This window comes from Sarcophilus harrisii, chromosome 2 (assembly GCF_902635505.1).
Source record: "Sarcophilus harrisii chromosome 2, mSarHar1.11, whole genome shotgun sequence".
Lineage (NCBI taxonomy): Eukaryota > Metazoa > Chordata > Mammalia > Dasyuromorphia > Dasyuridae > Sarcophilus > Sarcophilus harrisii.
The window spans coordinates 33,709,671-33,727,299 of NC_045427.1; the positions used below are offsets into that span (position 1 = coordinate 33,709,671).

The 17,629-nt window shown below is 37.2% G+C and overlaps 1 protein-coding gene across 1 annotated transcript in view; it reads left to right on the top strand.

Moving 5' to 3' along the window:
• LOC116422031 (vomeronasal type-2 receptor 26-like) overlaps positions 1 to 17,165 on the top strand; it is a 34,936-nt gene extending 17,771 nt beyond the window's left edge. The window contains exons 7-8 of the mRNA XM_031957119.1: positions 14,855 to 14,978; positions 16,063 to 17,165. Of these exons, the coding sequence (XP_031812979.1) occupies positions 14,855 to 14,978; positions 16,063 to 16,997 (1,059 nt within the window). The 3' untranslated portion in view covers positions 16,998 to 17,165. The remainder of the gene's footprint in view (positions 1 to 14,854; positions 14,979 to 16,062) is intronic.
• The last annotated feature ends 464 nt before the right edge of the window (positions 17,166 to 17,629 follow it).

Below are 17,629 nucleotides of genomic sequence, written 5' to 3' on the forward strand. Positions count from 1 at the left end.
TGAACTCTTAGTTTTATTTATTAATTCAATAGTTTTTTTTTACTTTCAATTTTATTGATCTCTCCTTTTATCTTTATATTTTCAAGTTTAGTGTTTGATTGGGGTTTCTTAATTTGCTCTTTTTCTAGCTTTTTTAGTTACAAGCCTTGTTATGAGCCAGAACTTGAAACAAGGTGATAACTCAATGGAATTGATACAATGGTTATTGGTTCACACATTAAAGCAAATCCTTACAAGGTGTTAAGTCATTAGTATTGATAGAAATAATACTTAAGTTAACACCTTTGAGAGTTCCCACATTAGCTCACACATTAATTCACATGTTTGGGAGATTTCATGGTTCAGTATAAGATATCCAAATTCACACCTCTCATAATCCCACTCTCAGAGGAGGAGTCAACCTTTGAGTTTACACCTCTAAAGGAACATAAAAACAGCTGAGCTCAGTCAGGAAAGTTCAGTTGAAAAAGATAGAGAGGAGAGTGTCAGTTGGAGATTGAGAAGCCATGAGTTGGAGTTGAGCTAGAGGCAGAAGCTGAAGAGCTAAAAGACAAGCTGCAAGAGCTCTTGGAACCAAGGAGGGAGAAAGCTAACTGGGCCCAAGGAAAGAGATAAGACTTGGAAGGAGAAAATAAACATTTGCATTTTATCAGCTGGCTGCATTTGAAGTGATTATTACGTTGAACTGAAACTAAGGCTTCCTCCAGAAAACCTCCCCAAGAAACCTGCTCTCAGAGAACAGTTATAATATATTATACAAAAGAAGAAGAACACCACTTCTTGGTGCCCAAACATGGGACTGACAGGACCCTGATCTCATATCCTGAATTCAATGGAAAAACTTCTGATCCTGAATCCAGTGAAAGAGTCTCCTCAACCCAGAAACTAGGGTGAGTACAATAAAGAAATTTTGTTAAAAGAGTTAAAGTAGAATTTCATCTAAGATGGGACAGATGTTTAGAAAACAGCCTTCTGTGTCTGTTCAAGGAAAATGTTTAGAGAGCATTGTCAAGGTTATGAAAAGCCAAGGTTTGATTATACTTTTGCAGCAGATCACTGAACGTCTAGAAACTGTAAAGCACATATATCCTTGTTTCTCTATGGATCTAGAGGAGTGGAAATTAGTAGGAGAGAATATTTGTCGATTCTACAATAAAAATGGACCTGACTCAATTTCCAAAGACACATTTAATACATATAATTTAATACAACTTACTTTAGAAAATTATATAAGTGTTAGAATGAAGAAAAAGAAGAAAGAGCAGGAAGGGAAGGTGCCAACTAAACTAGGTGAAAAGGTGAAGAATCAGATTCACAGCAAGAGAAATTAGATCATTCATCATCTCATGACCCTCCCCCCTCAATTAACCCTTCATGGATGGAGGAAGAAGGAGGAGGGGGAGAGGCAGTAATGCAATCAGAACAACCTATTAAGGAGCCTGTGACAAAATTAGAAAAGGCATTGATTAAGGCAAAAAATGAAGGGCGAGATGTATCTGATATTATAAATGTATATCCTATAATTGAAGAACTTGACTCTTCTGGTCAAAAAGGGAGAAGATATACTCCTTATAATTTGGAAAAAATTAAGGATTTGAAAAAGGGTTGCACTCTTTATGGGGCTACATCATCTTATGTTAAGATGTTACTAGATAATTTGTCTTATGAAATCTTAACCCCGAATGATTGGAAATCTATACCTAGGACATATTTAGAACATGGACAAAATTTGTTATGGTTTTGGAATATCCAATTATGTAGGATTCAAGCCCAATGCAATAGGCAAACAGAAGCTAATGTACCAATTGATTTTGACCAACTAGCTGGTGAAGGTGAGTATGCAGAGAATTCAGAACAGATTTATTATCCCATACCAGTGTATGAGCAAATTTCTAAGGCAGCAATAAAAGCTTGGAATTCTCTCCCTGGACAGAAAGATGGATGTAAAGCCTTCACAAAAATAGAGCAAGGTCCCAATGAACCCTTTGCAGATTTTGTGGGATGTTTGCAAACAGCTGTAACAAGAACTATTGGAGATAATACAGCTACAGAAATAATGACCAGACATCTGGCTAAGGAAAATGCCAATGAGGTTTGCAAAAGGATTATATGGGGACTAGACAAAGATGCTCCTTTAGAGGAGATCATAAGGCACTGTGCAACAGTGGGCATAAATGCTTATTATACCCAAACTATGATGACCATGGGAAGACAGGGTCCTTCTTGGCAAGGGACTTCTAGCAAAACTCGTCGATGTTTTCAGTGTGGAAAAGTTGGACATTTGAGAGCTCAATGCAGATACAGAGATAGAGTTGAGAGGACAGGGTGAGAGAAAACCCCAAACCCCATGTCCAAAATGCCACAAGGGCTTCCACTGGGCCTCAGCATGTAGATTGACCCAGAGAAATGAGAGGCAGGGCCCAGCCCCAAAATATCAATCAAAAGACAGGTGGGGCAAGATAGCAGCTGAGGTTACACCCAGACAGTCTTTAGAAGGTCAGGACCCTGATGTGATCAATCAACAGAAAAGCAATCAGGATTCCAGTAGGGGAGAATACAGGTTTAAGTCAACAGGGCAGTGTCCAGTGCAAGCAGCTCCAATGTAATTGCCAGTTGATAAGGAGAAATCCCAAAAGTGGTAAATAGAAAGGAATTAGATAGATTAACTGCCTGGGAGAGAGTATTTGCTTGTGTTCCTACAGATACAGAAAGAAACAGATGGAGAAGGAAACAGATGGGTGGCAACAAGGACCTGGAGAGAGATAGAAAAGGAGAAAAACCTCAAAACAAAGGAGAAGATTTAAGAAACACCTGACACTGAAAGAGCATGGCTGACAATGAGGCTGTTAAAAGAACTTTAAAAACTTCCAAAATCTTGGATTCCCTAACACAAGATGAGACTGCTTCAGTTCTTGAAAACCAGCAAGAGTATTGGATTCCTTGAGATGAAAAATTGTTGGTGAGATTATTGCAGTACTTCAAAGCTTGAGAATTATTGGATTCCTGGAACATGAACTATGGACAATGGATTCCTTTTGGACTATTTGTAGGACTTATGGACATGTGTAAATTCTCATGTTGATTTATGTTATTTGTTTCATCACTTCGAGTCTGTGTTATATTGCTATGTGCTTATGTAATTATGTGTAATACCTCCCATATTGATGGATTTATGTATACCTGTTTCAAGTGAGCCCCTTTAGAAACCTGCTAATCTGATTTGATTTCCCATTTCATTTGATGTTTTCATCTCCCTTCCTGAGGAGTCAGGGAGGGTGTGACCACCTTCTTTTTATGGTATTTTCACTCCTTTTTTGAGCAGTTAGGGGAAGTGTGATCACCTTTTTTGGGGTTCTCACCTCCTTGAGAAGTCAGGGAGGTCATGACCATCTTATGTTCTAAATCAAAAGAAAGCAGGAGATGTTATGAACGAGAACTTGAAATAAGGGAATAACTCAATGGAATTGATACAATGTTTATTGGTTCACACATTAGAGCAAATCCTTACAAGGTGTTAAGTCACTAATATTGTTAGAAACAATGCTTAAGTTAACATCTTTGAGAGTTCACACATTAGCTCACACATTTGAGAGATTTCAGGGTTCAGTATGAGATATCCAGATTCATACCTCCCATAATCCCACTCTCAGAGGAGGAGTCAACTTTTGAGTTTACACCTCTAAAAGAGCATAAAACAGCTGAGCTCAGTCAGGAGAGTTCAGCTGAAAAAGATTGAGAGGGGAGCATCAGTTGGAGATTGAGAAGCCACCAGTTGGAGTTGAGCTACAGGCAGAAGCTAGAAGAGCTAAAAGACAAGCTACAAGAGCTCTTGGAACCAAGGGGGGAGAAAGGCCTCTAACAAAGCTAACTGGGCCCAAGGAAAGAGATAAGACTTGGAAGGAGAAAATAAACATTTGGATTTTATCAGGTGGCTGCATTTGAAGTCATTATTACGTTGAACTGAAACTGAGGCTGCCTCCAGAAAACCTCCCCAAGAAATCTGCTCCCAGAGAACAATTATATATTATACCAAAGAAGAACACCACAAGCCTAATTCATTGATTTTTCTCTTTATTTTATGCAAGTAAGATTCTAGAGATATAAAATTTCCCCTTATTGCCACCTTGGCTGAATCTCACACATTTTGGTATGCCATCTCATTATTGTCATTCCCTTGGGGGAAATTACTGATTCTGTCTATGATTTGCTGTTTCACCCAATCATTATCCAATATGAGATTATTTAGTTTCTTTTTTTAATTTAATTTAATTGTTTTAAATTTATTATAACAACATTTTTATTGACAGAACCCATGCAAGGGTAATTTTTTACAACATTATCCCTTGAACTCACTTCTGTTCTGATTTTTCCCCTCTCTCCGTCCACCCTTTCCCCCAGATGGCAAGCAGTCCTATATATGTTAAACAGGTCACAGTATATCCTAGATACAATATATGTGTGCAGGACCGAACAGTTCTCTTATTGCACAGGGAGAATTGGATTCAGAAAGTAAAAATAACCCAGGAAGAAAAACAAAAATCAAACAGTTTACAATCATTTCCCTGTGTTCTTTCTTTGGGTGTAGCTGCTTCTGTCCATCATTGATCAATTGAAAGTGAGTTAGGTCTCTTTGTCAAAGAAATCCACTTCCATCAGAATACATCTTCATTCAGTATCGTTGTTGAAGTATATAATCATCCCCTGGTTCTGCTCATTTCACTTAGCATCAGTTCATGTAAGTCTCTCCAAGCCTCTCTGTATTCATCTTGCTGGTCATTTCTTACAGAACAATAATACTCCATAACATTCATATAACACAATTTACTCAACCATTCTCCAATTGATGGGCATCCATTCATTTTCCAGCTTCTAGCCACTACAAACAGGGCTGCCACAAACATTTTGGCACAAACAGGTCTCTTTTCCTTCTTTAGTATCTTTTTGGGGTATAAGCCCAGTAGTAGCACTGCTGGGTCAAAGGGTATGCACAGTTTGATAACTTTTTAGGCATATTTCCAGATTGCTCTCCAGAATGGTTAGATTCATTCACAACTCCACCAACAATGCATCAGTGCCCCAGTTTTCCCACATCCCCTCCAACATTCATCATTATTTTTTCCTGTCATCTTAGCCAGTCTGACAGGTGTGTAGTGGTATCTCAAAGTTGTCTTAATTTGCATTTCTCTGATCAATAGTGATATGGAACACTCTTTCATATGAGTGGCAATTGTTTCAATTTCATCATCTGAAAATTGTTCATATCCTTTGACCATTTATCAATAGGACAATGGCTTGATTTCTTATAAATTAGACTCAATTCTCTATATATTTTGGAAATGAGGCCTTTATCAGAACCTTTAACTGTGAACATGTTTTCCCAGTTTGGTGCTTCCCTTCTAATCTTATTTGCATTAGTTTTGTTTGTACAAAGGCTTTTTAATTTGATGTAATCAAAATTTTCTATTTTGTGATAACTAATGGTCTCTAGTTTATCTTTGGTCACAAATTTCTTCCTCCTCCACAGGTCTGAGAGATAAACTATCCTATGTTCCTCTAATTTATTTATAATCTTGTTCTTTATGCCTAAATCATGGACCCATTTTGATCTTATCTTGTTATATAGTGTTAAGTGTGGATCCATGCCTAATTTCTGCCATACTAATTTCCAGTTATCACAGCAGTTTTTGTCAAATAATGAATTCTTATTCCAAAAGTTAGGATTTTTGGGTTTGTCAAACACTAGATTGCTATAGTTGACTATTCTGTCTTGTGCACCTTAATCTACTTTTTAGCCAATACCAAATGGTTTTGGAGACTGCTGCTTTATAATATAGTTTTAGATCAGGTACAGCTAGGCCACCTTCATTTGATTTTTTTTCATTAATTCCCTTGAGATTCTCGACCTTTTAGTATTCCATATGAATTTTGTTGTTATTTTTTCTAGATCATTAAAATATTTTCTTGGAAGTCTGATTGGTATACCACTAAATAAATAGATTAGTTTAGTGAGTATTGTCATCTTTATTATATTCGCTCGGCCTATCCAACAGCACTTAATGTTTTTCCAATTATTTAAGTCTGACTTTATTTGTGTGGAAAGTTTTTTGTAATTTTGCTCATATAATTCCTGACTTTCCTTTGGTAGATAGATTCCCAAATATATTATGCTGTCAGCAGTTATTTTGAATGGAATTTCTCTTTATATCTCTTGCTGTTGGATTTTGTTGATGATGTATAAAAATGCTGAGGATTTATGGGGATTTATTTTATATCCTGCAACTTTACTAAAGTTATGAATTATTTCTAGCTTTTTAGTAGAATCTCTGGGGTTCTCTAAGTATATCATCATATCATCTGCAAAGAGTGATAGTTTGGTTTCCTCATTTCCTACTCTAATTCCTTTAAAATATTTCTCGACTCTTATTGCCGAGGCTAGTGTTTCTAATACAATACTGAATAATAATGGTGATAGTGGGCAACCTTGCTTCACTCCAGATCTTACTGGGAAAGGTTCCAGTTTTTCCCCATTGCATATGATGCTTATTGACGGTTTTAAATATATGCTCCTGACGATTTTAAGGAAAAGTCCTATCCTCTCAAGTGTTTTTATTAGGAATGGATGTTGGATTTTATCAAATGCTTTTTCTGCATCTATTGAGATGATCATATGGTTTTTGTTAGTTTGGTTATTGATATAGTCGATTATACTAATAGTTTTCCTAATATTGAACCAGCCCTGCATGCCTGGTATAAATCCTACTTGGTCATAGTGTATTATCCTGGAGATGATTTTCTGTAATCTTTTTGCTAATATTTTATTTAAGATTTAGCATAAATATTCATTAGAGAGATTGGTCTATAATTTTCTTTCTCCGTTTTCAGCCTACCTGGTTTAGGTATCAGTACCATGTCTGTGTCATAAAAGGAGTTTGGTAGGACTCCTTTAATCCCTATTTTTTCAAATAGTTTATATAGTATTAGAGTTAATTGTTCTTTAAATGTTTGGTAGAAATCACATGTAAATCCACCTGGTCCTGGGGATTTTTTCATAGGGAGTTGGTTAATAGCTTGTTCTATTTCTTTTTTCTAACATGGGACTGTTTAGCATATTTACTTCTTCCTCTGTTAATCTGGGCAAGCTATATTTTTGACCTTCTCTTTCTCTATTTTATGCAAGTAGGCCTCTAGAGGTATGAAATTTCCCTTTATTACTGCTTTGGCTGCAACCCACACATTTTGGTATGATGTCTCATTATTGTCGTTTTCTTGGGTGAAGTTATTAATTATGTCTATGATTTGCTGTTTCACCCAATCATTCTTTCATAGGAGATTATTTAGTTTCCAATTATTTTTTGGTCTACTTTCCCCTGACTTTGTTGAATGTAATTTTTATTGCATCATGGTCTAAAAAGGATGCATTTACTATTTCTGCCTTACTGCATTTGAGTTTGAGGTTTTTATGTCCTAATATATGGTCTATTTTTGTATAGGTTCCATGAACTCCTGAAAAGAAAGTGTACTCCTTTCTGTCTCTATTTCGTTTTCTCCAGAGATCTATCATATATAACTTTTCTAGTATTCTATTTGTCTCTTTGACTTCTTTCTTATTTATTTTGTGGTTTGATTTATCTAATTCTGAGAGTGCAAGGTTGAGAGCTCCCAATATTATAGTTTTGTTGTCTATTTCTTCTTGCAGCTCTCTTAATTTCTCTTTTAAGAATTTAAATGCTATAAAACTTGGTGCATATATGTGTAATATTGATATTGCTTCATTATCTACGCTACCCTTTAGCAAGATATAGTGCCCTTCCTTATCTCTTTTAATTAGATCAAATTTTGCTTTTGCTTGATCTGAGATCCCAGGATGGCTACCCCTGCTTTTTTGACTTCACCTGAAGCATAGCAGATTCTGCTCCAATCTTTTACCTTTACTCTGCATGTATCTCCCTGCTTCAGGTATGTTTCCTATGAACAACATATTGTAGGATTCTGACTTTTAATCCATTCTGCTAACCACTCCCTCTTTATGGGGGAGTTTACCCCGTACACATTTATGGTTAAAATGAACAATTCTGTATTACCTTGTTAACCCCTGTTTATGCTTGTCTCTCTTCTTTCCCCTTTATTCCTCTCCCCTGCCTTAAACTTTTGAGCACCACTTGCTTCTCACAGCTTTCTGTTTTTAGTATCTCTCTCTGGCCTTAGAGTTCCTCCCCCTATCTTACTCTGTTCCCTCACAGTTTCCATATTCCCTTCTACTTAGCTTATTCCTTCCCTTTTTACTTTTCCCTTCTCATTTTTCAATGAGGTGGGAGAAGTTTCACAATAAATTGAATATGTCTAAAATTTTTCTCTTAAAGCCAAATCTGACGGCAGTAAGATACCCACTATATTCATCCCCCTCCATTCTTTCTCTCAGATATAATAGGTTCCCTTTTCCTCTTCATGAGATATAGGACCCCCACTTTACCCCTTTTCTGGTACAATGTCCTTTCCACTTCTAGTTTCTAGAACAAGGTATACATGTGTCCTTGATACATCTTTATAGCAGAAATATAGTTCCCAAGATTTCTTTTTACCTTTTTAGGTTTCTCTTGAGTTCTATATTTGTAGATCAAACTTTTTGTTTAGTTCTGGTTTTTTCATCAGAAATAGATGAAATTCACTTATTTCGTTGAATGTCCATCTTCTTCCCTGGAAAAAGATGCTCATTCTGCCTGGGTAAGTTATTTTTGGTTGCATACCGAGTTCCTTAGCTTTTTGGAATATCATATTCCAGGCCCTTCAATCTTTTAATGTGGATGCTGCTAGATTCTGGGTAATCCTTATTGTGGCTCTATATTTGAATTGGGTTTTTCTAGCCACTTGCAGTATCTTTTCCTTTGTCTGAGGGTTCTGGCATTTGGTCACTATATTCCTTGGTGTTTTGATTTTAGGATCCCTTTCAGTAGATGATCGATGAATTCTTTAAATGTCTATTTTACCCTCTGTTTCTATGACTTCTGGGAAGTTCTTTTTGATAATTTCCTGGAAAATAGTGTCCAGGCTGTTTTTTTTTTTCATCATATTTTTCTGGGAGTCCAACAATTCCATGATTGCCTCTCCTAGATCTATTTTCCAGATCTGTTGTTTTCCCAAGAATGTATTTGACATTTTTTCCATAGTTTGATTTTGATTTTTGCTTTTGCTTGACTGATTCTTGTTGTCTCCTTGAGTCATTCAATTCCATTTGTTCGATTCTGATTTTCAATGAAGTATTTTCTTCATTCACTTTTTTATATCTTTTTCTAATTGTCCAATTGAGTTGTTTTGTTCTATGGAATTTTTTTTTCCATTTCGCCAATTTTATTTTTTAGAGAGCTATTTTTCTGTTTCCAGTTCACTAATCCTATTTTTCAAGCATTTGATTTCTTTATCCACTCTGTCTTTAAATGTGTGTGATGACTTCTCCAGCCTCTCTTGCTAATGCAAGTTCCTTTTCCTATTTTTCTTCTAGCTCTCTTGTGAGAGCCTTTTTAATTTCTTCCATGAGATTCATCTGTGCTGAGGAACAGATGACTGATCTCCTCCTTTGAGGATTCACCTAAAGACAGTCTGTTTTTAGTCTCATCAGGGTTTAGAGTCTGCTCTCTATCCATACAAAAGCTGTCAGTCGTTAAGGTCCTTTTCAATTTTTTGCTCATGTTGTCAGAGAAGAATCAGAGAGAAACTAACAAAGAAAAAAAGAAAAAAAAAACAAATGGAATCTGCTTTTTTGGGGATAGGGGCTGGGTGGTGTTACGGAGCTTCCTCTACAGACTGGGGGGGGGAGAGGGGGGGGGTAGCAGGGAGGCACTATCAGGACTGTGCTGAGCCTGCACTCTGAGACTCCAAGAGCATGCTGAGTCACTGTGGGGGAGGGGTGGCCAGGTCCTGAGAGACTCCAGCTGTTTGGGGTTGTATTCTTTACCCCCGGTGTTTTTAGCTTCTCTGCTGGGCTACTGTCTTACTGCCAGGGCAAAGTATCCGATCTTGTAGCAAAGCTCTCCCCACAGAGATGGCTGAGATCACACCCCACCCTCCTCAGGTCTGCTCGGTTGTGAGATGCCTGCCCTCAGTCTGTGCCCAATCTAAAACTGTCCCCGCCCTCTAGCAAAAACAGACCTTTCCTGGCCGATTTCAAGGATGTCTTCTCTTGGTAAGTATTTGTGTTTTTTTTTCAGTTAAGTATTAATTCAGAGGCTTGTAATGAAATGAATTCTGAGAGAAAAACATGGAGCTTACACAGCTGTGTGCCTTCTCTCCACCATCTTGGCCAGAAGTCCTATTCAAGAGATTATTTAGTTTCTAATTACTTTTTGATCTATTTTCCCTTGGCTTTTTATTGAATGCAATTTTTATTGCATTGTGATCTGAAAAGGATGCATTTACTATTTCTGCCTTTCTGCATTTGAATTTCAGGTCTTTATTTCCTAATATATGGTCAATTTTTGTATACTTTTCAGGAACTGACAAGAAGAAAGTGTACTCCTTTCTATCTCCATTCTGTTTTCTCCAAAGATCTATCGTACCTAACTTTACTAATGTTCTATTGACCTCTTTAACATCTTTCTTATTTATTTGTGGTTTGGTTTTTCAAGTTCTGAGAGTGCAAGTTTGAGATCTCCCATTATTATAGTTTTACTGTCTATTTCTTCTTGCAGCTCTCTTAAATTCTCCTTTAGGAATTTAGATGGTACATATATGTTTAGTATTGATACTGCTTCATTATCTGTGTTAACCTTTAGCAAGATACAGTGCCCTTCCTTATCACTTTTAATTAGATCAATTTTTGCTTTTGCTTGATCTGAGATCAGGAAGGCTACCCCTGCTTTTTTGACTTCACCTGAAGCATAGTTGATTCTGCTCCAGCCTTTTACCTTTATTCTTTATGTATTGCCCTCCTTCAAATGTGTTTCTTGTTAACAACATATTATACGATTCTGGCTTTTAATCCATTTGCGGTCCACCTCCGCTTTATGGAGGAGTTCACTCCATTATCATTTACAATTACAACTACTAATTCTGTATTTCCTTCCATCTTATTATCCCCAGATTATGCTTTTCTCTTTCCTTTCCCCCTTGTCCCCTTGCCCAGTATTAGACTTATGAGCACTACTTGCTTCATGCAGCCCTCCATCTTTAGAATCCCTCCTTTCCTTTTAAAGTTCATTGCATTTTCTAAAACCTTTCCCTTACTATTTCTATATGCCCCTCTATTTAGCCTAACCCTTCCCATTTTACTTGTCCCTTCCCACTTTTCAATAAGGTGGGCAAAGTTTCTATGTACAACAAATATGCCCCAATTTTTCTCTTTGAGCCAATTCTCATGAGAGTTAAGATTCACACTATGTTCATCCCCTCCTTTCTTTCCCTCAGATATAATAGGTTTCCTTTGCCTCTTCATGAGATGTAGTTTTCCTCTTTTTACCTCCACTTATCTCTTTTTCTGGTACAAATTCCTTCTCATCTCTACTTTCTTTTTTTATTATAACAGTAAAACTAAATTATACATGTACTCTTTATGTATATCCAAAACAAAAATACAGTTCTTATGAGTTCTTTTCACCTTTTTATGCTTCTCTCGAGTCCTGCATTTGGAGGTCAAACTTTTTTGTTTAGCTCTGGATTTTTCTTCAGAAACACATGGAATTTGCCTATTTCATTGAATGTCCATCTTCTTCGCTGGGAAAAAAAAGTGCTCAATTTGGCTGGGTAAGTTATTCTTGGCCACATACCAAGTTCTTTTACCTTTTGGAATATCAGATTCCAGATCCTTGATCCTTTAATGTGGATGCTGATAGATCCTAAGTGATCCTTATTGTGGCTCCTTGGTATTTGAATTTTTTTCCTGGCTGCTTGTAGCAATATTTCCTTGCTCTGATAGTTCTGGAATTTGGCCATAATATTTCTTGGAATTTTGATCTGGGGATCTCTGTATAGGTGATCAATAAATTCTTTCAATGTCTATTTTACCCTCCATTTCTATAACATCTGGGAAGTTCTCTTTGATGATTTCTTGACAAGTAGTGTCTAGGCCCTTTTTTTCATCATGAATTTCAGGGAGTCCAATAATCCTCTGATTATCACTCCTAGATCTATTTTCCATGGCTGTTGTTTTCCCAAGTAAGTATTTAACTTTTTGTTTTCCTATTTTTTCATTTTTTTGGTTTTGCTACACTGATTCTTGGTGTCTCCTGGAATCATTCATTTCTATTTGTTCAAGTCTGATTTTTATTGAATGATTTTCTTCATTTACTTTTTAAATTTCTTTTTGCATTTGTCCAATTGAGTTTTTAAATGAGTTGTTTTGTTCTGCGGTATTTTTTTCCATTTTGCCAATAGTTTTTTTTTAAGAATTATTTTCTTTTTCCAATTCACAAATTCCCTTTTCCTTGTAAATGTTTACCTTTTTCAATTCACAGATTCTGTTTTCCTGGGAGTTGTTTATTTTTTCCAATTCACAAATTCTGTTTTTCAGAAAGTTGAATTCTTTTTCCACCCTATCTTTTAATGGCTTACATATCTTATCCTGACCCTCTTGCAAAGCTTTCCTTTCCTTTCTCCATTTTTTATTAACTCTCTTTTAAGATCCTTTTAAATCTCTTCTATAAGAGCCTTATGTGGTGGAGACCAGATCATAGCCACCATTGGATCTAGAACCAAACTGATTTTAGTCTCCTCAGGGTCTGAAGTCCAGTCTCTTTCCCTACAGAAGCTATTAACAGTTAAAGCCCACTTTGCCTTTTTGCTCATTTTAAGAAAAAAAAATTACGGTCTGTTTATGGAGGGCAGTGTGGTATTTCCAAGCTGCCTCTACATACATCAGGAAATAGCAGTGAAGCAGTACTGGGATAGCACTCACAGGCTGTGTTAGGATTAGCTATTGTGCTGAAATCAGCGGCACTGGGAAGGAAGTATCTACACTGGGAGCAGTGACTGAAGCTGCACTTGGATCATGCTGAGTCACTCCAGCTGCTGGGTAGGTATGGCCAGGTCCCGAGAGACTCTAGTGTTTTGGGGTAATAGCCTTTACCCCCTGTTTTATACCTTCTCTGCTAATCTACTGGCTTGCTGCCAGAGCAGAGTAGCCAACGCTGTGGTAAAGTTCTCTCTGCAGATTTCTCACCAGCAGAGACCACACCCCATCCCCCTCCAGTCTGCTCAGCATAATCTGTTTCCTGTGCTCTCACTGACTGTCTGAGATCTGTGCCTGGCCTAACCCCAGTCTGTCCCCATGCATGAGCAAAGCAGACCTTTTCTGGAGAATTTCAAAATTATCTTTAGTTGGCAATATGTTGTATTCCCAATATCTGTGGGTTCTGACAATCAAGCGCTAATTCCGAGGCTGAATTTGGTTAAAATTGGTTGAGGGTAAAGGAGAGCTTAGGAAGACATGTGTGTCCTCTCCACCATCTTGTTACCACCTCCACCTAAATTGATTTTTAAGAAATAATTATCTTCTATATTTTTTGATTTTGACAAATTTGTTTTCCAAAGCATTGTTTCTCCTAGACATTTCCCTATTTCCTTTTCCAAGCTTGGGTTTTTATTTTCAAATTGTCATAATTTTACTTCATACTTCTTATTCCTGCACATTTTTTCTCTCATCTCTTTTGTAAGATTTTTTTTTGAGCTTTTCCAAGAGATGCTTTTGAGCTTATCTGAGTTCATATTCCCCTCTGAGAGTTTACTCATAGTCATTTTGCCATTGTTATCCTCTTCGAGATATTCTGTTATGATATATACATACATATATATGTATACATATATTCTATTATGATCTTCCCTGACTAATATCTCTCTATGGTCAGAGCTTTTTGCTCCTCTTCTCACTTTTAAAATTTGAGCTCTGTTCATTGGACACACACAAGAGAGTGTGTCAAGCTTCTTTTTTGCAGAAGAACAGGGGTCTCTAGCTATCTGTGTGGGGCCAATGGTACTGCAAACTTTGACACTGGGCTGGCTTGCTGAGATTCACTGACTCCCAGGTTCTCTTCTATGTTTGCCCTGGAGGTCTCAAAGCAGAACTGGTGATACCCTGGATAAGCACACAGTAGGCACTGTTGTTGTACTTTGGCTAAGAACCATAAACTAAATTCCCAATGCTGGACTTCTCCAGGCTGTATGCACCCCACCTCTATTGGACCATGATCCACCTGTGCTGTCTACACAGACCTATCCTGAAGGCATTCTACTATATCTTAAGCTGAAAAATTAGATTCCAAAAGTTTCTAGTTCTGTCTTTCCAAAATCCAATCGGACACTTGATCTGCCAAAAGCATTATTTTTAGTTTTTCATTAAGCACACAAATGCCTTCAATTTCTCTTTCATAACTTATTACTGAGGATAACATTTCCAGGACAATATTGCATAATATTGGTGTTAATGGACATGCTTGTTTAACCCTTGATCATCTTAGGAATAATTCTAGGCAATCAAAATTCACATTACTTTGGGAACAGTACTTGCAGTATAATGGCCATCCCCAAGAAGAAGCTTCAGGGTCTTGTTGAGATATCTCCCACATCTATAACTTAGACTGGGGAAGTCATCTTCTCTGTAATTAGCCAATATATGGACTATCATTAAATGACCAGGATGCGAAATGCATTTTTTGTGAATGGTTCAGTAGAAGAAGGTTTCTCACTGAGTGTTCCAGAAGAGTGGGTGACAAATGGAATGATCATGTGATCATTCATATACACTCCTAATTCTGTATCTGTGGATGTGGTTATAAAAACCAGAATGACAAAAATTAGTGATGTATTTCTTCACAAAATAAATAGCTGTCAGATAAAAAATGTTTATTTCAGTCTCCTGTCATTATCTTAGATTCCCTCTGCGGTATGTAGTGCCAGTTGTCCTCCTGGATTCAGGAAGTTGCCTTTGGAGGGCAAGCCTTTTTGTTGCTTCAGCTGCTCCCCATGCTCAGATGGAGAAATCTCCAGTCATAGAGGTGAGTTACTGCAAGAAGCCCTAGCTCCTGGTAATTTGTGACACAGCTAGCATGTCTCTTTGGGTATTCATTGCAGATGGGACAGGGCAATAAAAGACTTGTGAAGATTACAGAAAATGAGAGAGAAACACTGAGCTGAAAAATTTTTTTATAGGAAACAGAGAATGCTGAGAAGAAGTATGGTTCTAGTGTGTCACAGAAGCATTCTAGATGCTAATTTCAGGTCTCATGGATCTGAAATAGGGTTAAAGTAAGGTCAATCCAATATTCTAAATACTTGTGAAAAAATCCAATGGAGGATCTAAAGAGAATTTTTCTTTAAATTAATTGACGAAATGAAGGTATCAAAGAATTATCTTTTCAATGCTGAATACATCATGGAAAGGCTTCATTTCTCTTAGGATTAATAAAAGGAAGACTTCCAAAACAAAAGAAACAGGTTTTCTATAAGAAACATGACAATCTATTTAATTTAATCTATTTAATAAGTCATTAATCAGTCAGTCAATCAATAGTCATTTAGTATGAGAAGAACTTGGTCATAAATAATGGGATAAAGTGAAAAAAGGAGGTGAATCCTTCACTTAGGGAGATTCTATTCTAACAGAGAAGACAAGAATGCACACACTGTCTGTATCTACCAAAAAATGTTTAAAAGTCATATAAATTGTTTGTTGAAAAGTGTAAACTGGGAGCTGTAAAAAATGATGCAGGCAGATCTTCAACTTTAGTAGTTGCCCAACACAACACAGAAGTAATCTGGATATTCGATACTAAAGGGCTCCATTATCTAAGCTTACTGTCTTAGTGATTAGGTTAAGAAGAAAAGGTCACATCACTTATTTAAAAGGAATAAAGAGAATTTGAACCAAAGCCAACCAGTGATCAAGGGCAAAAATAGATTTGATCTCGACAGTATACCAAGGAAATTTCCAGTGACTGTGTCATCCAGTAAAGAGAGAATGGGGTTTTGCATCCGATGCTAGCAGAAGGAATTGCTGGAGCTCTCATGACTATTTCCTACTGTGGGAATGAAAAAAAAATAGTTTAATCTAAACTTTAAGTCCTTGTTTGTCTCCTGCAGATGCTGAGCAGTGTAAGAAGTGCCCAGAGGATGAATATCCCAATGAGCAGAGAGATCGCTGCCTCCCCAAGATTGTGACCTTCCTGGATATCAATGAACCTTGGGGGAAGGCAGTGACAGCTATAGCTGTTTCACTCTCATTTCTCACAGCCCTGGTTCTGTGGATCTTTGTGAAATTCCAAGACACTCCCATAGTCCAAGCCAATAACAGGAACCTCAGCTACATGCTCCTCATCTCTCTTTCCTCCTGCTTCCTCTGCTCCTTGCTCTTTGTGGGCCGTCCCACCACTGCTTCCTGCCTTTCCCGACAAACAGTATTTGCAGTTGTGTTCACGGTGGCCGTTTCCTCCATTTTGGCCAAAACCATCATAGTGGTTCTGGCTTTCAGGGTTACAGGGCCAGGGAGTAGGATGCGGATATTCCTTCATCCTAGAGTGCCCTACTGTGTTGTTCTCATCTGCTCTGGAATTCAAGTGCTTTTCTGTGCCATCTGGTTGGGGACCCATCCTCCCTTTCCAGAAGCAGACACACACTCTGAATCCAGCCACATCATCCTCACATGTAATGAGGGTTCTGCCTTTGCATTTTATTGTGTCTTGGGCTACATGGGCTTTCTGGCCCTGGGAAGCTTCACCATAGCCTTCCTGGCCAGGAACCTGCCTGATGCCTTCAATGAAGCCAAGTTCATCACTTTCAGCATGCTGGTGTTTTGCAGCGTCTGGATCTCTTTTCTCCCCACATATCAGAGCTCCAAAGGGAAAGCTGTGATGATTGTGGAGATCTTCTCCATCTTGGCCTCCAGTGCCGGCTTACTGGGCTGCATTTTTATTCCCAAATGTTTTCTGATTCTCCTGACATCATGGAAAAATAACACAAAACAGAACAAGAATCAAAGGAGTTCCAGGAGCAAGAATTTTCTTTTTCTTAAAATTTGATATCTTTATTTGCCACAGTTCCATGTAAAAACACTATTTATGTCTTTGTTTTGAAAGCTTTGACTTCCACATTCTCTCCCTTCTTCTCCAATCCCAGAACTGAGGTTCCACATGTGCAGTAACACAAAACATTTTTTTTAGTGTGTTTGTAAATTTTTTTTCTTTTTTATTATAGCTTTTTATTTACAAGATATATGCCTGGGTAATTTTTAAGCATCGACAATTACAAAATCTTTTAGTTCCAACTTTGTCGCTGCCTTCTTCCAGATGGCAGAGTGACCAATACATGTTAAATATGTTAAAGTATAAATTAAATACAATATATGTATCTATGTCCAAACAGTTATTTTGTTACACAAAACATTTTATAAATGTCATGTTGAGAAATATACATGCATCATTCCTTGGGTTAATAAAAAGATCCCTTAAAAATATTTTTTTACAAAACCTGTGTTACATCATCAGTTTCATCATAAAGCCCTTCAGCGTAGTTTTGGATCATTGTGTTGTAGAAAAACAAAATCATTTGGGCATGACCAGTCCACTATATTGCTTGACTTTGTATACATTCCCTTTCAGTTTTCATGTTTGGGAATATCCTTCCTGATTTTTCTGATCATCATACCTAGACA